General features: G+C 41.7%; 1 protein-coding gene across 4 annotated transcripts in view; it reads left to right on the top strand.

Annotated features, from left to right (window-relative positions):
• ANKS1B (ankyrin repeat and sterile alpha motif domain containing 1B) overlaps positions 1-26,795 on the top strand; it is a 161,095-nt gene that overhangs the window by 110,632 nt on the left and 23,668 nt on the right. For 2 of the 4 annotated variants that reach the window (XM_077266456.1, XM_077266457.1), the window contains exons 4-5: positions 13,299-13,379; positions 14,367-14,438. In XM_077266456.1, the coding sequence (XP_077122571.1) occupies positions 13,299-13,379; positions 14,367-14,438 (153 nt within the window). The remainder of the gene's footprint in view (positions 1-13,298; positions 13,380-14,366; positions 14,439-26,795) is intronic. The other 2 variants (XM_077266459.1, XM_077266458.1) reach the window with 1 other exon arrangement.

Below are 26,795 nucleotides of genomic sequence, written 5' to 3'. Positions count from 1 at the left end.
AACAATAAGGTTTCATTTTCAAAATGATGCCAATATGAAGTAAACATGTGGGGAGTGTAAATTAATAACTATTATGGGGGGTATCAGTATTTTTGTAAAAAGCAGAGAATTTCAAAGTTAAAAAATTGCCGATTTTTCCAAAATTTCCGAATATTTAGCATTTTTTTATATAGAAAGGTAAAATATATTGACTCCCATTTAGCACTGACGTGAAGTACAATATGTCACGAGAAAACAATCTCAGAATGGCTTGGATAGGTGAAAGCGTTCCAAAGTTATTAGCCCATGAAGTGGCACAGGTCAGATTGGCTTAGGCACTTGGGTACAAATAGGCCTAGGGCTGAAGGGGTTAATAAGCTACGTATATGTAAGGGCTATCATATCAAAAAATAAACTACAGACATGCATCTACCTAAAAATACCAAAGAGAATTAGTCACTCCGCTTGGTACCGATATCGTCAAATTTGGTTCTTGGCTCATGGACTAGCAGACATTTTTTTTCACCCTCTCGGACACGTGACGTGTGCGACTTTAAAAATAGATTGCCAAAAATACCAGGTATTTCTAATCTCCCTGCGAGCAGCGCGGATATAGTCTCCAGGCAATTCTGCCGTCCTGAATAGAAGGAGGATTTCTGCAGACAAACGTTTTGCTTCATTATGGAATTTTAGATTTTTTTTTTAATTAAATTACGGTAAATGAGCCTTAAGATTTTGAGGGGTTAATACAAGACAATAATAATAATCACCAAATGCTAAAAATTAATATAAATTAAATGTGAAAACCTGCACAAGTTTAAGGTGATTTACATTTTTTTTTAATTTAATTTTTATGTTATTATTTTATTTTTATTTATTTATTTTTTATGTAAGATCTCTGTTTAATGTCAGTGAATGGAAACGTTCTTTATGCACAATGAATACTTATCCTATACACAGGTTTTCGCCTCACTCGTTGCCTTTGATCAGGACACATTTAGGCCGGCCTCACACTAGCGAGTTTTACGGACGTATGAGCGCATAAACTACGTCCGTAAAACTCGCAAAATAAACTGCACAATTATTCTCAATGGGGCTGCTCCTATTAGCCGTATATTACGGTTCAGTATTATACGGCTTTCTACGGCCGTACAAAATCGCAGCATGCTGCGTTTGTCACCGTATTGCGCAAAAAAATCGCCAATGAAAGTCTATGGGGGCGAGAAAAATACGGATTCCACACGGACCAGCAGTGTGACTTGTGAGAAATACGCAGCGGTGTTAGTGAAAAGTCGGTAATTCAATTGCCGGCTTTGCATTTCTCCTGCACAAACCCGACAGGATATAAGACATGGTTACATACAGTAAACCATCTCATATCCCCATTTTTTTTGCATATTCCACACTACTAATGTTAGTAGTGTGTATGTGCAAAATTTCAGCGCTGTAGCTGCTGAAATAAAGGGTTAAATGGCGGAAAAAATTGGCGTGGGCTCCCGCGCAATTTTCTCCGCCAGAGCGGTAAAGCCAGTGACTGAGGGCAGATATTAATAGCCAGGAGAGGGTCCATGGTTATTGGCCCCCCCGTGGCTACAAACATCTGCCCCCAGCCACCCCAGAAAAGGCACATCTGGAAGATGCGCCTATTCTGGCACTTGGCCACTCTCTTCCCACTCCCTGTAGCGGTGGGATATGGGGTAATGAAGGGTTAATGCCACCTTGCTATTGGAAGGTGACATTAAGCCAGATTAATAATGGAGAGGCGTCAATTATGACACCTATCCATTATTAATCCAATTGTTGGAAAGGGTTAAAAAAAACACACACACATGATTTAAAAGTATTTTAATGAAATAAACACAGCAGTTGTTGTAATAATTTATTGTTCTCTCAATCCATCAGTAACACCCTCGCTTGGAAAAATAATAAACGCACAAGATACATACCTTCTGGTGAACCGTCTCGTCCCACGAAGTAATCCATCTGAAGGGGTTAACTAATATTACAGGCAGAGCTGCGATAAACGACTCGCTCGTGCCTGTAATCCCCGGGTGCTGAAAGGAAAGCTGGATCTGTACTTACATTGAGTCGCGGTGATGCGCCCCTGCTGGATGTTCTCATGAACTGCAGCCTGGGAACTTTTTCCCACGCTCCAGGTCATATGAGGACATCCACCAGAGGGCGCCTCACCGCGACTGAAGGAAATGTAGGTCAATGACCTACATTTCATTCATTCGCCGGGGATTACAGGCACGGAGCACAGCTGCATTTAGCAGGGCTCGTGCCTGTAATATTAGTTAACCCCTTCAGATGGATTACTTCGTGGGACGAGACGGTTCACCAGAAGGTATGTATCTTGTGCGTTTATTATTTTTTCCAAGCGAGGGTGTTCCTGATGGATTGAGAGAACAATAAATTATTACAACAACCGCTGTGTTTATTTCATTAAAATCCTTTTTAATCATGTGTGTGTGTGTGTTTTAACCCTTTCCAACAATTGGATTAATAATGGATAGGTGACATAATTGACGCCTCTCCATTATTAATCTGGCTTAATGTCACCTTCCAATAGCAAGGTGGCATTAACCCTTCATTACCCCATATCCCACCGCTACAGGGAGTGGGAAGAGAGTGGCCAAGTGCCAGAATAGGCGCATCTTCCAGATGTGCCTTTTCTGGGGTGGCTGGGGGCAGATGTTTTTAGCCACGGGGGGGCCAATAACCATGGACCCTCTCCTGGCTATTAATATCTGCCATCAGTCACTGGCTTTACCATTCTGGCGGAGAAAATTGCGCGGGAGCCCACGCCAATTTTTTCCGCCATTTAACCCTTTATTTCAGCAGCTACAGCGCTGAAATTTTGCACATACACACTACTAACATTAGTAGTGTGGAATATGCAAAAAAAGGGGATATGAGATGGTTTACTGTATGTAAACCATGTCTCATATCCTGTCGGGTTTGTGCAGGAGAAATGAGAAGCCGGCAATTGAATTACCGGCTTTTAACACATATCGCGCTGAATGAAATCTAAATACAGAATATATATATATGTGTCTCAATGACATATATATATATATATATACTGTATATATGTTTTCCCGAACATTTGAGCACATAAATCCATTAGATGTCGGTTTTGCAAGCCTGCGCGAAAATCTCGCAGTACGGATGCCATACGGATTACATACGGAGGATGCCATGCGCAAAATACGCTGACACACCCTGACTACGGATCACTATTTTGGGAACATTTCTCTGTATTACGGCCGTAGTACGGACGTATAATACGTGGCGTATTGTCTTACGCCCAGTGTGAGGCCGGCCTTATAGTCTCTGGGTGTAAGTGAATGTTTCCATTCACTCACAGCAAGCAGAGATATTAAAAGGCTAAGAAATCTAAAGGTGGATCTCCATTCACATCAATGTAATCCATAATGTGCCAGAACAAGATCTGCTTTTCTAAGGGTCCGCCACTCTGTCTAATAGAGGGGGGGTGTAAACATATTATATTAAAGGATATAAACACTTTGGGTGGAATTTCTTTTCTTTTTCCTTAAATCTATGTATTTTGGGCTAAAGATCATTTTCACAAATGGGTTTCTTTAAAAATTGTGCACCGTTTGGATTTTACAGGCTCTTTTGTCTCACTGCACATTGCTGGCTGCAGAATGAGTTAACTAAGGCCCCACCAGTGAGCTGATTCAGATGGAGTTTGTAACTCATGTATCTACTTTTTTCTGAGCTCTGTTTTAATTTATGATCAAGTTCAAAAACAATGAATAATGAGTTAATTAAGAATCAATCAGTGAGCTGGGTTTTGACTGGGAGTTTGTAACTCCTTTATTTGTCTTTTTTTCTGAGCCTCTCTGTGCATATTTATCATCATAGACTACATCAAAGGTAGTAGTCTTCAAACAGGCTGGACAGACATCTGTCTGAAGACTTCCATTGAAGGAGAACTTACCATCTCAAACAGAGGCTGGACAGACATCTATCTGAAGATTTCCAATGAAGGAGAACTCACCATCTCAAGCAGAGGCTGGATAGACATTTGTTTGAAGACTTCCCCGAAGGAGAACTCACCACCTCAAACCGAGGCTGGACAGACTTCTATTGAAGGAGAACTTGCCATCTCAAGCAAGGCTGGACAGAATTCTGTTTGGAGACTTCCATGGAAGGAGACCTCAGCATCTCAAGCAGAGGCTGGACAGACATTTGTCTGAATACTTCCATTGAAGGATAACTCACCATCTGAAGCAGAGGCTGGACAGACATCTGTATGAAGACTTCCATTGGAGGAGAACTCACCATCTCAAGCAGAGGCTGGACAGACATTTGTCTGAATACTTCCATTGAAGGAGAACTCACCATCCGAAATAGAGGCTGGACAGAATTCTGTCTGAAAACTTCCATTGAAGGAGAACTCACCATCTCAAGCAGAGGCTGGACAGACATTTGTCTGAATACTTCCATTGAAGGAGAACTCACCATCTGAAACAGGCTGGACAGACATCTATCTGAAGACTTCCATTGAAGGAGAACTCCCCATCTTAAACAGATGCTGGACAGACATCTGTCTGAAGAATTCCACTGAAGGAGAACTCACCATCTCAAACAGAGGCTGGACAGACATCTACCTGAAGACTTCCATTGAAGGAGAACTCACCATCTCAAACAGGCTGGACAGACATCTGTCTGAGATGGGTTAGTGGATCCTGCATTGAGCAGGGGTTGGACACGATGAACCTGGAGGTCCCTTCCAACTCTAACATTCTAGGATTCTTTGAAAATTGATGTGGCCATAAACAAGCTAAACGGCGCTCTGAAAATGACAGGTGAATGAGTTACAACATTCCTATCAGAAAAAGTTCACTGACAGTTTCTCAGTTAACTCATTCTACAGCCAACAATGTAATTTGATGTTCGTAACTCCTCTATCTGTCTTTTTCTGAGCTCCTCTGTGCTGATTTATGATCATAAGCTACAACAAAGTTGAGCTAAACCTTGATGTGGTCATAATTCAGCTGAGAGGAGCTCAGAAAATGATAAGCGAATTAGTTAGAAACTCCCTATCAGAAAGAGTTCACTGACAGTTTCTCAGATAACTCATTCTGCAGTCAGCAATTCAATTGGAAGTTTCTAACTTCTTTATCTGTCTGTTCTGAGCTTCTCTGTGCGGATTTATGTCCATAAACCATGTCAAAGTTTAGATACATTTTTATATGTTCATAAATCAGCTGAGAGGAGCTCAGAAAAAGACAGATGAATGTTTTACAAACTTTCAATTCATGGCTATAGAATTAGTTAACTGAGAATCTGCCAGTTCTGATAGGGAGTTTGTAACCCGTTTATCTGTCATTTTTGAGTGCCTCTTAGCTGATTTCTGACCACACCAAGATTTAGCTCAACTTTGATTTGGTCTATAGTTATAAATCAGCACAGAGAAGCTATGAAAAAGACAGATAAAGGAGTAACGAACTACCTATCAGAACCAGCTAACTGATGGATTCCCAGTCAACTCATTCTGCAGCCAGGAATTCAATTGGAATTTTGTAACCCATTTATCTGTCTTTTCTGAGCTCTTCCGTGCTGATTTATGACCATAGACAAGACCAAAGTTGAGATAAATTTTGATTTTGCCTTAAATCCGCTGAGAGGAGCTCAGAATAAGACAAATAAATGAATTACAAACTTCCTATGAGAAAGAGTTCACTGACAGATTCTTAGTTAACCCATTCTGCAGCCTGCAATTCAATTGGAAATGTGTAAATCTTTTTTTCTGAGCTCCTCTGTGCTGATTTATGACCATAGACCACATCAAAGTTGAGCTAAATCTTGATGTAGTCATAAATCAGCAGAGAGGACTTCAGAATAAGGCAAATAAATGGCTCCAGAATGAGTAAACTGAGCACCTGTCAGTGAAGAGCGCCTCTCAGCTGATTTCTGGCCACATCAAGGTTTAGCTCAACTTTGATGTGGTCTGTGGACTAAGGAATTTATTTCTGACTACAATCCCCAGTATTTCTCAGATTTCAGATGGAACTTGCGGTCCTACAGAAGAGGAAAGAGACTGTTCTCTTGTCTCTTAGACTGTCTGGAAGTCTAATACAAGCCCCAATATTGTCTGCATCGGTGAAGATCCTCAGTCAGCAAAAGTCCTCACACGCCGTTGTGTGTTTCCACAAAGCCCTGACCTAATTATTTCACAGATCGCTCTGTTCCGCAGCTGCAGATGCATTTCCGGAAAATAAATACGCTTTCAGAGCCAATGAAAGCCGCTCATTCTTTAATGTCTGTGAGGCACTTTCTTAAGAAAGAGACGGACGATGCGACTGTCCATTTGGATAATTAGGGGATTGTAGCATGCGGAAATTGAGAGTCCTGGTCCCTTCTTCGCTTTCATGTTTCCGCCTGACCCTGCCGGCTGCAATGATGCCGCTCTATTCAGTTTTGGTTTCCTGTCATTTTATCTTTAATGGTTATGAATGTATCAGACTATGGATACATTTACGGAACGTTTTAGCTTAAGTAACCCCTTAATTTCCACTGCAATTATACATTACTTGTAACTTGTCTCCATTCACTCCCAAAGCTACTTTCAATTTTCTCATGATTGTCCCTTTAAATGGGTATTCTCAAGTTCGGAAGTTATATCCTATCAATGGGATAGGGGATAACTTCCTGATTGCTGAGGGTCTAACTACTGGGTACCACACTAATCCTGAGGCCAGTGTGAATGAGGATCTAACTGCTGGGACCCCCACTGATCCAGAGGCCAGAGTGAATGAGGGTCTAACTGCTGGGTCCTCCACTGATCCAAAGGCCAGTGTGAATGAAGGTCTAACTGCTGGGTCCTCCACTGATCCAGAGGCCAGTGTGAATGAAGGTCTAACTGCTGGGACCCCCACTAATCCAGAGGCCAGTGTGAATAAGAGTATAACTGCTGGGCTCCCCACTGATCCAGAGGCCAGTGTGAATGAGGATCTAACTGCTGGGACCCCCACTGATCCAGAGACCAGAATGAATGAGGATCTAACTGCTGGGACCTCCACTGATCCAGAGGCCAGTGTGAATGAAGGTCTAACTGCTGGGACCCCACTAATCCAGAGGCCAGTGTGAATGAGAGTATAACTGCTGGGCTCCCCACTGATCCAGAGGCCAGAGTGAATGAAGGTCTAACTGCTGGGTCCTCCATTATTCCAGAGGCCAGAGTGAATGAAGGTCTAACTACTGGGAACCCCACTGAACCAGAGGCCAGTGTGAATGAGGGTCTAACTGCTGGGACCCCCACTGATCCAGAGGCCAGAGTGAATGAGGGTCTAACTGCTGGAACCCCCACTGATCCAGAGGCCAGAGTGAATGAAGGTCTAACTGCTGGGTCCTCCATTAATCCAGAGGCCAGAGTGAATGAAGGTCTAACTACTGGGACCCCCACTGATCCAGAGGCCAGAGTGAATGAGGATCTAAGTGCTGGGACCCCCACTGATCCAGAGGCCAGAGTGAATTAGGGTCTAACTGCTGAGACCCCCACTGATCCAGAGGCCAGAGTGAATGAAGGTCTAACTGCTGGGACCCCCACTGATCCAGAGGCCAGAGTGAATTAGGGTCTAACTGCTGGGACCCCCACTGATCCAGAGGCCAGAGTGAATGAAGGTCTAACTACTGGGACCCCACTGATCCAGAGGCCAGAGTGAATGAAGGTCTAACTACTGGGACCCCACTTATCCAGAGTCCAGTGTGAATAAGGGTGTAACTGCTGGGATCCCCACTGATCCAGAGGCCAGAGTGAATGAGGGTCTAACTGCTGGAACCCCCACTGATCCATAGGCCAGAGTGAATGAGGGTCTAACTGCTGGGATCCTTACTGATCCAGAGGCCAGGGTGAATGAGGGTCTAACTGCTGGTACCCCCCACTGATCCAGAGGCCAGAGTGAATGAAGATCTAACTGCTGGGTCCTCCACTAATCCAGAGGCCAGTGTGAATTAAGGTCTAACTACTGGGACACCACTGATCCAGAGGCCAGTGGGAATGAGGGTGTAACTGCTGGGTCCCCCACTGATCCAGAGGCCAGAGTGAATGACGGTCTAGCTGCTGGGACCCCCACTGATCCAGAGGCCAGTGTGAATGAGGGTCTAACTGCTGGGATTCCCACTGATCCAGAGGCCAGAGTGAATGAGGGTCTAGCTGCTGGGACCCCCACTGATCCAGAGGCCAGAGTGAATGAGGGTCTAACTGCTGGGATCCCCAATGATCTAGAGGCCAGTGTGAATGAGGGTCTAACTGCTGGGACCCCCACTGATCCAAAGGCCTAAATGTCATAGGTCGTAAAGGGTTTGAAATATCAAAAGGGAAAAAAGAAAAATAAACACACTAAGCCTACCCAATTCGAGCAATAAAGCTCTTCCCCAGGAAAATATGATAAAGGGAATAGTGCTATGATTAAGAGCCTTAGTGCTCGAAATTGGTAGGACTACTGTGTTTGTTTTTATTTTGTTCCTTTTGATATTTTAATAGTTACTAATAAATAATGTTTTGATGGTTCTTTACATTGCGGTTGCCGAATGAGCGAATGTATCCGTAATGAATGAAATTCATTACAAATTTTGGCAAAAAAAAAAGGATTCTGGTAAATGAGAGCAAAATAGCTTAGTTTCCAGAAAAATGGATTCCAGCCGTCTCCGACGCTGTTGCAGAGCCTCGTTCCTTCACATGGGAGCAATGATTGGCCTCATAGGCCTTGCACATCATTGAGGTCAGTGAGTTGCGTTGCGTCCCTCATGAGGGTAATCGCTGGCCTCATTACTGGAAGAAACAAAGAACTCCTTGAAGGATAGAGGAACTGCAAAGGTGGCGTAGGTGGCATAATGAGTCAGGTTACCGCTTTTCTTGGTGATAGCATGCAGTGGCCTTCCTCCATTGGTAGAACATACCTAAAGTAGTGAGTTGGATTATGGTTAGGAACAAATTTATCTCCAGGTGGTTCAGAGGTCTGCTAAAAGGGGTTGGAGTCTTATACCACTCTTCCACTTACAAATTAGTGCTCTTCTGGAAGGAAAGGAAATGAGTGTGAGCTCACTAGTGCCTCATGGTTTAAGCCAAGCTAAACACCCATCTACAGTCAGCTGTTTCGGGGTACTTGCCCCTCATCAGTTGAGAGCAGATTGAGATGCCATTGACCCAGCTTTGAAGGGGAATACTGTCTCTTCTTATGGAATCAATGTGAGTATGGAGTCTTATTAGTGCTGTTCCATGGGAAGAACAAGTAAAGTACCTCTCTCGTAGAAGAAAAGAAAACTTTCTTAATGTCTCAGATTTCGAGAGTTAGTCCTTTAATTAGAGGAATGGCCGCGGAGGGTTGTGGGATTCTACCTTGCATCCTGGGATCTCACAACTTGAGGCCCAACTTTTGCTGGAAAGTCTGCTCCTTTAGGGAGACATTAGGGACCCTTGTAGGGAATTTTATTAATAGGTGTTATTTCGAAAATTCTCCAGTCAGGAGCTGTCTACTCTCTCATTAAAAAGTGCAGCTAAAGACAGCTGAGAGCTACTCTTAAACCAAGCCAGAATCCCATCTAGAGACAGCTGTTGAGAGTGTGATTTGGCTGTTTTTTTGTCGCAACTTTAAAGAGGGAGGCTCAAGGAGACCAGATATGTGGAGTCTTATTAGTAATGCTCCATGGGAAGAACATGTGGGGTATCTCTTTCCTGGAAGGAAAGAAAGTCAATGTCTGAAGCTTTTACGAGCCTAGGATTATTAGGTAGAGCAGACATCCATTTACAGACAACTGTTTCAGGTCTACATACCCCTCAGCAGTGCACAGCAGGGTTTCACTGGTTGATCGAGATGCCCTTATTGATTTTTTTGGGGGGTGCAGCTGACTCACCTTTCTGGCACATAAGAAGAATCCAGTGTCTTACATGGTAGGTTGGGACCTTGTTATTGATTTTGCCTTGTGTGAGGGTATGGAGAGCATTCAGCTTTGATTATGATGCCACCTTTGATTCTTAGGGCCATAAATGAGATAAGTAATAATAATTGTATTGTATTGTAATGTAGTAGACTATTTCTACAAGTAAGAGATCAAGGACCTCAAGAAGACGCCTAAATGATAACACTGGGATTAAAGGTCTATCTGATGACCCCTGTCACGAATCAAAACAGCAAATTTTTAACATGATGATTTTATTCCTTATCATAAAGGCGGCTATTTATAGGGAACTGACGAATGAAAGTCGACATACAGAGAACGAGAGGCGATTTGGGGAAAGGTGATCGACCTGCTATATGAATTATGTGTATCTATGTCTATGTACGCTGAATAATATATATGTATTATATCATGGCTGAACTGGTATGAAAGAGCACGCTCGGAAGTGGCCTGATTTATTCAACAAGATGTATAGGAGATCAACTGTTGTCTACTGACAGAAAAGGCGGCCATTTTGAATCAATACTGATTAGCCATTAAATACTAAGGATGTATTATTATTATTATGATTACTAGATTATTAGTCCGGTTTACAACTTGGTCGCACCCAGCAATTGGGTGAATGTTTTTTTTAATATTCTTTAGGCCTCATTTGTCAATAGGAACCAATCTGAGCTCAGATTTCATTTCTTAAATTGTTCTGTAAAAATAAAAGCTGTGCTGTGATTGGTGAGAGTATTTTAATGTCAGTTTTGATAAATGAGGCAAAAAGAGAAAGTGGTGTCACCACCAATGACATTTTTGATGCATCCAATAAATATACCATACATTTTCGGTTACCATCTCTAGAAAACAGCTCTTCACATCTCCTTCCTACATTATGAGGTGGTTCACCATCACATCTAGACAGGGTATGAATGGAGAGGTGGTCTTCCATGTTTGCAGCTCTACTCATTGACTTTATGGAAACAGTTGAAGACTTTTGTCGGTGGCTGTTTCCATGACCTTTTTTAGAAATTGATTTCTGACTCGCATGTGTCGAAATATTCCTTTGAATGATCAAAATTTTGGCTTCATAATTCTAGTAGGAAAGAAAGGTCCATCTCAAAGTTCTAAAAAAAAAGTTTAGAGTTGAGAACAAAGATTTGTGCTGCCATGATCCAGCGTCTAGTCCAATTCTCTGAAGCAACCTCTGCCATTTACTAGGCCCTGCAATGTCATGATGTTATGTGATGCCTTGTCACTAGGCCTCAAGCAATATCATGACATACCTTGTGCTATGTCGTCATGATGTTGAAGGGCCTAATAAACCCCAGATGTGGCCAGGCTGAGAATGTCGGTCACGGAAGTAAAGACTACCATGGTCTGGAAACCATGGAAGATCAGACTGGACACTGGACCAATGAAGAGTGAATCTTTTTGATCAACTTTAATTTGTATTTTTTGAAGAATCACAATTATTAAAACAGAACTGGTGGGATTGCTCAAAGGTCCTTCTTATCTTTATGTCTACATAGGATTTTTGAGCTCTGTATGAGACAATCAAAGCTCCAGTACATACTGTATGTTAACTAATTAACCAACTCTGAATTTTTGACTTTTCGAAAGAAGACATTGAGCTCAAGCATGGTTTATTTGATCTACCCATGTTAGTGGCTAAGCTTTGTAAAATTCACCAATCCTTATGTATCAATGCTGTTTAATTTTTCTCTTTTTTCCAAAAATATTATCTCTCAGGCTACATAGTAAATACGATTTCAGGCACTTTATCTTTAGACTTCTCCTGCCCAGGACTCTGGTTACCCAACCTCACTTTCCTCTTCCGTTTGTGATCCTTCAATTCCTTTGCTTCAACAGATTCCTTGTTCCCAACCCCTGTTATGCATATTACCTCCTTCAGATCTTCACCCTGAGGGGTCATTCTCATTGGGTTCATTCTGGTAAGGCACCAGCAGTGTCAATTAGATTTGGTGTGAATCGATTTGTAGGACCTAGTCCATCGGACATATCGGTAGTCTATGACCTCGAGATGGGAGCCCTAAGAACCACATACTACCTCTTCTTTTGATTAGCTGGCCTGGCTCGAAGACCCACGTGTCACCACACAGGACGTCTAATCAAGACGGGCCTCGGATGTCGGGAATAAGGAGGTGGTTCTAAGCGTTCTTGTATAGTGGCCACAAATTACTGATGTTGCCGATGGACCTGATCCTACAATCGATTTACAGCAACTCTAGTGCCAATGCATCCCTGCTTGAACTGAGAACCTTTGCATTATTTATACTCTTGGAATGGAGCACAAGCTGATGGGTATTCATCAACACAGCATGGGCTTTTATGAATACTGATGTTCAATTCTGTAACCCATAGAAGTTATCAATTTGAGCTGAGTTTAGGCCATAATTCCATTGACTGCTATGGATTACCTCTCCGTTATCCTTCATCAGTCTTCATAAAATCTCCCAAATGGGCTACATCATAATGATTGATGACCACATTGCTTTAAGTCATTGCAGTAATTTTACTACTCTGTGATACGGGAAGGTTCACAATGAGAAAATACAATGAGAGAACTCAATAACCCACAAACTATGTAAATTGTGCAATTTTATTTTTCTCATATTAATATTAATTTTTTTTGCACCTTTATGCAAGCTTTATCTGGCAATGACAATAAAAGGAATGTGGTTTCAACATGAAAACCATTTTACCCACGTCACATTTATATTATGCACTGAAAATCACCATTTTCACCTAGACACACAAAAAAACCATGTGGGTTTTAAAACAGCGTGAATATTTAAAAGAAAAAAAATACGGGGTGAAGTTCTTGCTTTAACACCTTTCACTGCTTAGATTCTCAGCTGTGAAGGGTAAATCTAACCACCAACTTATTTCTCTGGAAGAGTCAAGTCTGTTGAAATTGGGTGTTCAGTCCAAATCAATAATACATGTCAATTCCAACAGCATTGGTATAGAAATTATACTAAAAAGTAAAATACATATCCAGAGAAATAAAAAAAATCTCCTTTGTTTAAAAATGGTATTCTTTAAAGCACTGTCCCTCCATAAGTTTCATTGTTAAAGATAACATACATAGAACAAAAAAAAAAAATTAGAATAATAATAAAAAAAACTGAATGGCCGTCATTCTATAATTTCTAATTTGTCAACCTGTGAAATGGTCATGTCACACAGCATGGAACAGTAACCATACACCATTGGAAATGCATGTTAATCATGGACAGGGGCAAGATGCTTTAAGGCCTATTCTCTAGGGTAATTGTTATTTTTCTACACAAATTTTGTTTGATCCATCAAAAAAAAAAAGGATTCCTTTGTTTGTCTAGTTTCAGAAAATGTCTAGTATGTTTTTCTTTGTTTAGAGCATGCCATTTGGGGGAAAGTATGGACCCATATTAAAACCCGTTGCTCACCCCCAGTGTTCCTGGTCTGAGATGATAAAGGTATATAGTGCACTTATATTTACTTCACTTTGTTGCGTGTTAGGTAAAACAGAAAAAAAAAATCAGAAGATGTCTTATTAAGATTGACCCCAGGTACAGCAGTTTTGTCAAAGCTGATGGGCATTATTTTATGTTATCCGTTATCATTTGAACACAATTTCCTTCATAAAAAATTACATTGATAAAAAGAAGGGATAAGTGCGGACCCCATCGCTGTACCATATAATTTTACAATTAGCAATTTAATCACTTTCATATTATATGTTACACAAATGGGGTTGAGATATAGGAAATGGATTGTGGCAATGAATCATACAGTAACAAAAATTGTATCTACCTTATATAAATGGAAACATTTTTGCCGTAATCACTAGTGTTAACTGATAACATAATTTTAGTGACTGGTCTTTCCTCTTCACTTATGACATACCAGTATGTCAGTTCTGTAGACTACACAATTGGGGAGATTTATAAAAACTAGTGCAGAAGAAAGATGGAAAGTTTTCCATAGCAACCAATCAGGTCACTGATATCATATGCAGTAAAAAAAAATAAAAATAACAGCTGCAATCTGATTGGTCATCATGGAATGCAGCACTGTTTCAAACTGTGCTAGTTTTGATTTTTTTGTCGTTTTTATTTGATAAATCTCCCCCCATATATCTTTCCCCCTGCAAAATAATTTCAATGGAGCAAGGAAACTAATATTGAAATTTGATTTGGTTTGCGCTGTAGTTGACTTGCTGACTGGCAGGGCTGATCGATATTTTGTAATTACAGCGTGATGTGAGATGTTGTATTTAAACTTTTTTTTTTAAGTCTTGTTGTTAGTTAATCAGTGGATTTTCTCCAGTGGTTGCGTCATTCCATTCACCATATTTATTTCGAAATATATTGAAGTGCTTCGCACTCTGTCTTACACGGACAACTCCATTATATGTTGTTTTGCGTGCTTTCATCATCCATCTAAATTTGTTTCTTTTTTAGTATTTAGGATCAATGCTGATAAAGGAATTGAGAGGAACAGAGTCAACACAAGATGCCTGCTCAAAAATGAGGGTAGGTATTAATTTGGGGTCCACTAGACTCTCCGATCTCTTCTTATTCCATTTATTTATGAGAGATGAAGTGATAAAAAACAGCAATTATGCCATTTAAAGTTTATTTTGTTAGTTTTGGTATTCACCTTCTGTAACAAATATTGTGATATTTTATTACTTCGGACAATTACGCCCGCAATGATTCCGAAGGTGTTAATTTTTTACAATTTTTTACATTTTACTATTTAGGTTTTGGGGAAAGTGTTGCTGTTTTTTTGAACATATATACATGTATATTGTGAAGGTTTCAGCTCTACGGTAGCTGCATGGATATGCAGAAGCACAGGGTTTTTATATCAAAACAGAATAAAGCTTATTGTCTTTCATAAACTTTGAAGCTCCAAACTGAAATCAGCCTTTCATCAGCACAAATGAATAACATAGCAGTCCTCTCGCTGGGTAAGGGAAAGTCAATGAAATGGTCTCACCAAATTGGTATTACAGGAACCTCTCAGGTTGCAGTACTGACTATCCACCAGCTCTGTCTTTCCCCAGCCTCGGCATACTACCACCTGAGGTAGACCAAGTGCAATTTATTAGACCATTGAGACCTGTACTGAAGCCTGGGTATGAGAGCGACCTTTCCCATCCAGGCTCTTTTGGTCACTCCTAAATCCTGGACCCAAAATCCTGTAAAAATAAAACTAACTTAGTAACACATACCTGCCATCCAGGACCTTACCTCCTCCTTTCTTACAATATACCGTATATGTATATTTTTTACTTTTTTTATTAGTTTATAGAATACACAGCAATACTGTAATATCATGTTCTGTTGTAAAATTTACAATCTATAAATTGGAGTATACACATGATACACACAGAATCCTTTCTCAGGACCCTGGCTGCCATAACAATACAATCCGCAACATATCTCTTTTCCCAACAGCTTAAATGTCACGATTGACAGAGGCAGCTAAGTGATTTAACGACTGTGATAGGAGCTGGCTATGATCGCGGAGGTTAAACTCGAGTACCAGCTGTATAACGAAGTGCTCATATCTGCCATAAATGTATGGCGGAAGTTTCTAAGGGGTCAAATATTACCTTCCCAATTTTTGGTTCAAATTTTTCCAATTCTGGACAATCCATTTAATACAGTTGTCATATTTTACAAAGCAAAGGTTTATGCAAGAAGTAATGCATCTGACAACGTTGTGTTTTTTTAGGCTGCATAAAAACATGAGATCAGTCGGAAAACAAGTATTTAGTGGCAGATCACTGACCTGTTTATATAGGTGTCACGAGGAGACTAGGTGAGCGAGAGCTAAAACCCCGGGCCCCTGCAGTTTCCCTCAGACTAGGGAAATCCTGACTGACCCTCTACCTGGAGTTTACACTGATGGTGTGCATGTCCAGGCCTCGAACCTCACCCTGACTCCTGTTTTCACCCTAGGCTGATACCTCCGCCCTCCACCCAGTGAAGAGGTAATATTCCAATACCCACAGTTAGCACAGACAAGGATAAAGGAAAATATACACCACGCCGCAGTCACTCAGGAATACACTGAGGTCAAGCTTGGTAAACCACTTAGCACCTGCCACCTGGTTGAACAAATCTGGTATCAGAGGCATAGGGTATGGATCACGAACCGTAATCTGGTTCAACTCCCTGAAATCTAAACACGGGCGTAATCCGCCATCTTTCTTCTTCACGAAGAAGAACCCTACTGCCACCAGCGAGGATGACGGCCTGATGTGCCCTTTGCTCAAGCTTTCAGCAATGTAATCTTTTAACGCTTGTCTCTCCGGACCGGAGATGTTAAACATCCTTGCTTTAGGCAATTTGGCCTCTGGTTTAAACCTGATAGAACAGTCATAGGGACGATTTGGCGGCAACTCTGAACAACCCTTCTCAGAGAACACATCCACAAATTCCAGAAGTGACTCCGGAACGCTTGAAGTTACCGCAGCCACACATGTGGCCAGGCAATTCTCCTGGCAGAACTCGCTCCACCGAATTATGTCCTGAGTTTTCCAGTCAATTACCGGGTTGTGCATAGACAACCAAGGAAAACCCAAAACCACCTGAGCAGGAAGATTCCTGAGCACCTTACATGTAACCCGCTCGGAATGTAGAACTCCTATGTGGAGTTTCACCTCAGCCACAAATTCAGTTATCTGAGAGAGAGGAGCAGCATTGATGGTGACCAGGCGGATAGGATGAGACAGTTTTTCAATCCTAAAACCTGCTGTGCGCGCAAACTCCTCATCAATGAGATTTGTGGCTGAACTACTATCCACAAAAACAGTAATTGTCAGCTCACTGCCAGCAATAAAAACCTTAGCAGGGAGCATGCATTGAGAAACCACCATGGAGGATATACATAAGCTCAGATTGGTCTCCTCCACACCCTCTGAGCTTAGAAGTTTTCCGCCGTTGCGTTTTTCCTAGACAGCAGAGGACAGATGTTAATAAAATGACCAGTTTTACCACAGTAAAAACAGGCTCCCTGCTTCCTGAGCTCAGGGGCTTGACGCTTGACTTGAGACACCCCTGCGATTTGCATAGGTTCCGTGGGCTCACCTGCAGCAACCTCACGTGAACCTAAACCCTCTCCCATAGGCGGTGTCTCATGCTCCCCCTGACGCAAACGACGATCAATGCGGACAACCAGACTCATGGCGGAATCTAGAGAAGCAGGAGTCTCGTACATCAGAAGGGCTTTTTTAACCCTTCCAGAAATCCCATGTATAAACTGACTCCGCAATGCTGGATCATTCCATTGTGTATCGATCGCCAAGCGACGAAATTCAGAACAGTAATCCTCTGCAACTCGCTCCCCCTGGCGAATAGTGCATATCTTAGATTCTGCTAGAGCCATTCTGTCAGGTTCATCGTAGATTTTCCTAAGAGAAGAAAAAAACTCTCCACAGAGTCAAATGCAACAGACTCAGATGGCAAAGAAAACGCCCATGCTTGGGGATCCCCGCTTAACAATGACAACACCAGGCCCACACGCTGAGCCTCATTACCCGAGGAGATCGGGCGCATGCGGAAATATAGTTTGCAAGCTTCACGAAAAGAAACAAATTTACTGCGTTCCCCAGTAAATCTTTCAGGCAAAGGAAATTTAGGCTCAGCAACTCTTCCTGTCACTCCAGCCTGCACATTAGATACTGCTAGTCCCTGTTGCTGCACTGCCCCCCTCAACTCAGTGACCTGTAGGGACAGCGCCTCCAACTGGTGGGTTATGGAAGTCATGGGATCCATGACAAAACACAAAAAAAAAAGAACCCTTTTTTTTTTTTTTTTGTTGGGCCGATTATAATGTCACGGGGAGACTAGGTGAGCGAGAGCTAAAACCCCGGGCCCCTGCAGTTTCCCTCAGACTAGGGAAATCCTGACTGACCCTCTACCTGGAGTTTACACTGAGGGTGTGCATGTCCAGGCCTCGAACCTCACCCTGACTCCTGTTTTCACCCTAGGCTGATACCTCTGCCCTCCACCCAGTGAAGAGGTAATATTCCAATACCCACAGTTAGCACAGACAAGGATAAAGGAAAATATACACCACGCCGCAGTCACTCAGGAATACACTATAAATGTGCAGGGCAAAATAAATACAAATATAGGAAGGAGTAAATAAGACAGAGGAAAATACACCACCAGCAACGAATCTCCAACAACCAGCTCTCCACTCCAGACCGAGATAACAACGCACAAGACAGAAGCTATAATCGGCGATGCCCAATGATCAGGAGAACTATTTAAAGGCCATGGGAATGGCCCAGCTTCCAATCCGAGGATTAGGTAAATTAACCCCGGAACAGCTAGATAATATCTAGCAGACGCCAATGAGCAAATAGTGGTCAAAAGCGGAATTACCGCTGTCTGTCGGACGACCTGGTCTGAACAGCGTCCGACATGACAATAGGTCAATGATCGTGAACGAGTATTTGATGATTATCGACATAAGACATCCAACCAGATACGGATAACTTTAGGCCGAGTATGAACCGCATTGTCCTGACCGACCGCTTATCTCCTGACCCAAACTCAACAGGCTCATAGGTAAGTATGAAGCGTTTGAGTCTGGATTGGGAGACCAGCAGCTACTCAGGACATTGTTGTCTCTACTAGGACATATTTTCACAGATGTCTAATTTTGGCCTTAGTACTCTCTTTTGGTCGTCTTGGGTTTGTAAATCTCACCCTCATGCCACCTGGCAAAACTCCCAATATTGATAAAAATTGATAAAAATAAGCCCATGTAATGGAAATTTGCGTAATCCATGCCTACTTTGAGGTCCGGGTCTCTGTAATTCTGGCAATTATGCATTTTCTGCAGCTCAAATTATTTTGCTATTGTGTATAATATGATCCCATCTGAATATATCCTGTATTGCATACATGGTGTGTTGTACCTTTCGGAGTATTGTTGGATTTGTCAGAAAAGTATGAATTGTGTTCTCCCTTCTGCTTTTTTACTGGAACTGAACTAACACAATTATCATCACAAAGCAAATAGAAAATAAACCCGCAGGGAGGCATTTATTTTCCTTGACTGCTGAAATCAGTTGATATTTTCCTCATTATTAGTAGAATTTTGTTGCCGGGGAAATAGTTGATTTATTTTTCACTGAGATGACCATAAAGGAAACATGTAGGAATACCCCACCAAGAAGAAGTTGTATCCCATGGCACACAAATTGCTATGTTCAGGGGTGTAACTAAATCGGTGTAGTGGTTGCAGTAGGTCCTGAAGTCTAGGAAGCCCCAACAAGACTTTTGGCCCATATGAGAAGAGCAATACTACTAAAGACCAGTTATTGTTGGGGGCCATGTTGGAGGTTTTGCATTGGAGCCCACAAGCTTCTCATTAAACCTCTGGCCATGTTGTTTCTCCTTCTAAACTGGGCCACAACGTGGATCAATCTGATGTTCCTGAATTTCCTTTTGACCTACGGTAATACAGTTGGGTTAGATCTGGCCTAGGGTTCTTTGACTTTTAGGCAAGGTACAACATTTATGTAAAGAAGAAACATATAGGAAACATTTTTTGTCTCATGTACCCCAGAAACTGTGTGCCAGGAAGGAACATGCACCAAGGTGCCAAGAGGGCATCAAGATTTAGTCATTTGGTCCTACGTGAAGAACAACCTAGCTCCGATGACTTATACCTTCCGTAATTGTCTCATCCATGGCCCCCCACCATGTCCTGTAGCAAGGGAAACGTGTAGAATAACACCATTAGAGTTGGCACACGCCAAGCTGCTTGGATGGAAGCCTCGGACAAAGAGAACATTGATGGGACAGTAACACTCAGTTCTGTTCAGAATATTTCTCTAAGAAGATTATGATCACTGAAGGGGAACTCTGCTAAAAACTGGAGCGTTCCATCAAGCCCATAACACCTTGACCTCACAGTCTTATGTTTGGACACCCAACTAACACATTTTGAGAGACTACGTTCAAGAAAGTCCATCAGTGGAAGCATGGCACAATAGCTACTCGGTCATAGGTCTTGTGGCAATCCAGCCTACTTCCATGTCATAGACGATGTGTAGACAGAGAAGGGGCCTGACTTAGCTATTCAAATAAGTCATCATCCAGCCCCCTTCACGCGTGACTCAGGTCATGTGCTAACGCAGGAAAATCTCTCCTATGTTGGGCAAGCGAGGAAACTTCTACCCAGGATGTATCAGTTTCTGGAGGAACAGGGCCATATTAATAGGATATATTACTCACCGTACTAATTAAAGCTTATTTAACTATATTTCACCTACAAAATGTTGAATAACCGCTCACAAGATGAACAAAAAAATGCATAATTTTATTGAAAATATATAAGGTATATATATATATATATATATATATATATACACAGGGGGCAACAAAGAACCAAAGTTCATGAAAAAGCAACAGATAAGGGGGCAACTTTCATGGCCAGAACAATGTCTATGTGTAATACAGGTAATAAATTGAAAATACAATTAAAAATTTTTTTCTTATATATTCACTCAAAAATCAATAGAAAAATACATAATTTTATTGGTTATTCGATCTTTTGTAGGTTATCAAATAAAAATATAAGAAATTACTGATATAAATACTTAGTGGATATGCTAAATGGTGATAACCTTCATTTGGGATATCTACTAACTAATCAGTATTTTTTTTTTTTTATCACTTGCAGATTAATATATTTTGATTTGGCCAGAAAACCCATTAAAACGTAGAATATGCGGACCCCCTAATATACATTGACAACATAAATAAGTGGGGTGGCCATAATGACAAATGTCTCATTAAAATGACGAAGACATTCTTTTTTTTAAAGACTGAGCAACGGTGAAGCTTTGGAGGTTGCACTTTTCCGTAGTTGCTCGATGCCAGATGAGTGCCCACCAAGCCCACCGACTAAAAAATATAAATATGGGGCTAGGAAGGCAAACCGAACTTATTCCCAAGATGAAAAAAAAGCCCTTGCTACAAACTCTTCATTCATGCGTGTAACGTAGATATAGCATTTAATATTGGTCCCTGGAGATGTGGTTGATGGTTTTTTGGCTCATAGTACTCCCCTTCGAACTATAAATACATTTTTATAAATTCCAATCTCTTTGGTTGCTATGCAATAACTCAGGATTTTTGGTAGCGGATGACCTGATTTCTATTTTGATGGATTGACAACTGTGTTGTGTTTCGCACCTTTTTCTGCTCTTTTCGAAAAAATTAGGTGTGAGAACAAAACATCAAAGGTCACCTGTGAAGATGAAAGCCACCAATATTCAACTGTTCTTAAAAATCACACGTAGTTATACTTACAGGAAAAAAAAAAAAAAAGGACCCCAGGATGCCCAAAATATCCAGATTTGTTATAATGACAGCCAGAAGGGTCCCACCGTCAGTGACAGCTACAGTCAAGGTGCCCTGTAGAGTGCTCCACCAAACGGTGCCCCCAAGGGTCCCTTCCAGTAAATATTAGGAAGTCGCTTAGAAACGAGGTGAACTCATTGTGATAAAACTCTCCTTTAAGTTTATAGTATAGAATCTGCTTGGTTTCCCCTTTTGTCAGGGGCGTACATAAAGAATCGAGGCCCCCGAAACAACATACAAATTGTCCTGCTGTCCTCTTTCAAGAGTTGGGGTTGTCCACAGTTTTCAAAACGATGGTGAAGCTGTCCACATGCGGTGTAAAAACACCAACTACGAGTTTCACAAAGATTTTGCAACATTTCAAGCCGTTTTATGCCAGAAAACAAGCATATAAAGCTTCATGAATTGTCTCCTTAGTCCCTTAACACACCGGAGGGCACCACTCTTTTTTCAGTGCTGAAGATGGCATCAAAGAAAGCCCCTTCCGAGTTATACCTCCTACATGCATCATACCCACTTCTTGAATGTCCATGTAGATTTCGAGGCTTCATCCCAAGAGGAAGCATCCCAGCCTTACACACGCAAGAAATCAGTTAGCTATGCTCTTTTGGAGATCTTTTCCCGGGAGTCCTGGAGATATCCTTCTTATCCCAAGGGCGTTCCGAACATTCTGGAAAAGTTGACAAGGATATATTTTCATGGCTGAAGTACATTTATCATCTCCTTGTTTGTTCGATCCAGTTTCACACAAATGCAATACTGACACATTTTTGAGCCTGTATTATAATTGCAAATACTGCCCCAACTATATATTTGATGACCTGAAATACAAGCATAGATCTCTTGAATTGAACTAACATTCTCGTAGGCATATGGGAGACTTTTGGTTTAGGTCTGTAGACCTGCAGTTGTTGTGAGCATTATGGTCACGTTGAATGCGAATTTAAACCCAAGATGAAGCAACAGTGAAACGCGCGTCGGGTGTTTGATGCTATCTCACACTTGTTTATATTACTTGTAATTTTTATTGGTTTTTTTTTGGACAGACATTTCCATGACTACGTACTATTGATTATTATTTATGAGCACTGTCTTATTTTACATATGACAAAGTACTGTGTTCTGTGCTCCCACTGAGACTCACACACCAATTTTAACCTTTGGAATTGTTGGGATTTTATATGCATTTTATATTTATATGCTTTTTTTGATCATTTGGTCTATTATTCTTGGCACCCCTTTTTTCTTCCCTTTCAGTTATATTTATGTTATTGGTGCCCCATGGGAACGTTTACACTAACTAATTGCTAAACCTAAAGGTTTTCATCATTGGGCAACTTGGAATGGGTCCCCTTTCCCCAAAGGCCAAATTGGACACTGCTTCTATGGTTTGCACACCACTGGTCTCACTATAGGGTCCTCCACAGTATCTTGATAGGTCAGAACCTGTTGGACATCCAATGGTTGTAAGACATCCAGTTTGAAGCTACCTACTGCTTTTCTTGAACATAAAGGGAAGGGTATGAACAGTCATTCGGCTCCTGTCCCATTATATAAACGTCTTTCTCTTACATAATACATACAGAGCCACCCGCCATTCTTACGGAGAGATTGACGTGAAGAGCAGCCTCAGTACTCCGGTGACTTTGAGAAATGGAGACAATTGGCCGCCGTTGCGAAATTAAAAAAAAAATCAATGTATCTCATGACAATTCCCAAACGGGGTTCGAGCGCAGGCCCTTTTCTTTTCAAAGCCCTATAAGCGCATTGATTTTCATTATAGAGCCGTACACTATTACTTTCATTCTTTACTCCTTTGAGGGAAAAAGCATCCGGTGGGTTTATTAAAGCCCGAGATTGAATAGAAACAAGGCTCGCCGGAGGTTTTAACAGGTGACATCCCGTAATACAGAACCCCGGAGAGATCTGTTTTTCTTTTCAAAAGATTAATTCAGACAAATGATCTTGATTAGTCCTTGCGCATTAAAGATGGAGCTCCACTCAGAATACAATTTGTCTTTCGGCACCGCTTGGAGAATTTTTTTTTTTTTTTTTTCGTTTTTTGTTCTTTATTAATATTTTTAACTCTTACGTAATAAATGTTGAAGTGATTGCCATGTCGGATTCTAAATGTTTTAGGCTATGTGCACACACTGAGGATCTCCGGCAGATCTCTTGCAAAAAACCTGAGTGTTAGCACAAAAAACACAAAAAAAGACACGTTTTTCACAATTTTTTCGCTTGCGCTTTCATGTGCATTTTTTTCACCATTCATTTGAATGGATCAAAAACGCTGAAAATTTGAGACACTGCAGATTTGAAAAAAAGCTGCAAAAAAATAAAAAACAGCGTATGCATGAGATTTCAGAAATCTCATTCACTTTGCTGGTACAGTAAAATGCAGCATTTTTTTTCTTTCCGTAGCAAAAACGCAACATGTGAACGAGCTCTTATAGTAGTACTATAAAAAAAACTATGGTTATGATGTAAAGGGTACAGATATCACTAGGACTAACTGAAATAACTATTTTGGGAGGAGCATTATCTCTAAAGGACATCTGTCAGTAGAATCAAGCCTCCTAAGCCATCTATATGGGCCTGTAGGTCAGAAAGTCGAATAAAATGATACCTTGATATCTGTGATCCGATGTCTTAATCCAGAGAAATCCCCATTTTTCTTAATATGTAAATGAGCTGTTAAGATCTATGAGCCTGACATAGATCTCACAGAGAATCTGCCTCCAGAGATTATTTTAAATGAAAGGGAGAGTTACCAGTGTGAGACATGTAACAACCGACAGTCTGCTCTTCTGATCTACATGTCTCAATTGGGAAGTCCTGGGTGGCTTAGGTGCATGAGTAGACACATACAGAAGAGGTCCCTGTGCGAGAACAATATATGGGCACCTTTGCAGACCAGTAGCTCATCATAATGCATAATTCCACCTACTTTGGAGGTAGAAGTGGCCCTATTACCTCTTGGACCCCTGTGTGGCTGCCGCCCATGTTGCACGAATGGAATGTCCGCACCTGGTCACTGTTTTTTTTTCTGTGGAAGGTTGGGGACTTTCCTGAGTGAGACTGGAGATGCTGGTACGTAGTAGGTTAGGTCAGAATGCTGAATGGTGTCAGCACCCAATGAGCTGAAGAGGAACCAGAAATTTAAGGAACATCTTCTGATTACATACAATTTAAAGCAGCAAATCCATTTTGAGAACCAATAAGACTTTCGCAAGTGCATTGTATAAGGAATAGTGGTTTAAGAGCCAGGAACTAAATCGTGCCTTCTTTTTGTAGTAATGCATCCTCAAAAAAAGCAGATTTGATTACATTATGTATGTACTGAAAAACCCCTGCAGAATTGAAGACTTGATGACCCTCAAACATGACATAATGACCTCAAAGCTGAGACATCCCGAAGTGCAAATTTCATATTTCTCATATCCCTACTACTTCCAAATTCCAAAAATATTCTCAGATAATTGGTTTCTTATTAAAATAGAATATGTGTGTGTATATTTGAGTCAGGTAAATTAGACTGTGTCCCTCGAGGAAGGGCCTCCAATGTGAGGGAATATAGTCTAACCACAACATCTGCAGAACATTAGACACTATATAAATCACAAAGAAGTTTTTAGCTTCTGTGAATGTGATTGTGCGATTTCTAATGATGTAGGAAACTGCATCTTCCTTATAAAAATGAAAACTTTTCTGTGCCTTTACATCCTCATTTACAAAACCTTTGTGCAGCATTTCTTTTGAAAGCTCATCTGACAGTGCCGCCGACCTCTTCTTTTTCCCGATTCATTAACAGAATGCTGTTATTGGTGTCTGCCATGTTAAGATATATTGGAGCTGTAGTCTGGGCCCCGGCTCTTGTTTCTGCAAGCCATATTATAACTAATGCCCTCTCCTATGTTAATCCTAAAGGTTGTTTGTGTTAATGCTGCTGTAATCACAGGACTTTATTTGCAAGCATGCTGTCTCCAAAAATTCACAAATAACTTATGATTCCCAGTTTGTGTATTATATTTAAAGGGAACCTAGAAGTAAGAATGTAACTGGGAACTGTAGAATAGGATAGGGAAGGTGTCACGGGGTCCTTCTCCGATACCACGCAATCAACAGAGCGAGGGAAGTGTGAACAATCCCAAGACCTTTATTATAGGCAAAACTAAAAGGTCCATAAACAATCCACCACACTGAGGACACAATAGTCCAGAACACGAATGCAGTTCAGTAACATGATAAAATGTCCAAGGAGATGAGAGTCCAATAATCCAGCAGACAGAGGATAAAAAATCCATACTCTTCCCTTTCTCTCTGATATGCTCTGTTCACACCATCCTCACCACACGGGAACTGACTTCCCAGCTCCTGTTCTCCCCAGCTCCCTCCTTATGTCCTGGGGAAGTCAGAGAGGTTGGGGTGGTTTTAAAGGGAACCTATCACCCCGTTTTTTTCGGTATGAGATAAAAATACTGTTAAATAGGGCCTGAGCTGTGCATTACAATAGTGTAGTTTGTGGACCCCGATTCCCCACCTATGCTGCCGAAATACGTTACCAAAGTAGTCATTTTCGCCTGTCAATCAGGCTGGTCAGGTCGGATGGGCGTGGCTTCTTCCCCCAGATATTGCGTAGTTTTCCGTTGGTGGCGTAGTGGTGTGCGCATGTCCAAGGTCCCCAATCCTGCACGGGGGGGTGAAAATAGCAGCGATGTCCGTTATTCCATTGGTGGTCGGTGGGCGCGGCCATCTTCCTTTGGCCGCGCGTGCGCAGAAGCGGCGCTCTGCTGGCCGCGGCTTCAGGAAAATGGCCGCGGGATGCCGCGCGTGCGCAGATGGAGATCGCGGCGGCCATTTTCCTGAAGCCGCGGCCAGCAGAGCGCCGCTTCTGCGCACGCGCGGCCAAAGGAAGATGGCCGCGCCCACCGACCACCAATGGAATAACGGACATCGCTGCTATTTTCACCCCCCCGTGCAGGATTGGGGACCTTGGACATGCGCACACCACTACGCCACCAACGGAAAACTACGCAATATCTGGGGGAAGAAGCCACGCCCATCCGACCTGACCAGCCTGATTGACAGGCGAAAATGACTACTTTGGTAACGTATTTCGGCAGCATAGGTGGGGAATCGGGGTCCACAAACTACACTATTGTAATGCACAGCTCAGGCCATATTTAACAGTATTTTTATCTCATACCGAAAAAAACGGGGTGATAGGTTCCCTTTAAGGCCTTCCAGACCTGACAAAGGTGCCTCAGGGATTAAGGCACTACAGGGGGTCATCAAGAAGCATAGATACAGTCAGGCTGCAGACAGTAAGTGAGCTAATCCAATTATCAGCCTTTTGGAAGGTAATTGAGACTCTAGACAATATGGGGAATACACGGAATGGTACAGGGCACCAGGAGAACAATATGAAAATCAGTAAAGTATAAATATACACAAAATGATACCCACATAACATATCACACCATCACAACC

This window comes from Ranitomeya variabilis, chromosome 5, assembly GCF_051348905.1.
Source record: "Ranitomeya variabilis isolate aRanVar5 chromosome 5, aRanVar5.hap1, whole genome shotgun sequence".
In the NCBI taxonomy this organism is placed as follows: domain Eukaryota; kingdom Metazoa; phylum Chordata; class Amphibia; order Anura; family Dendrobatidae; genus Ranitomeya; species Ranitomeya variabilis.
Note: the sequence above shows the minus strand (reverse complement) of the source record. Positions and strands in the feature narration are given on the sequence as shown.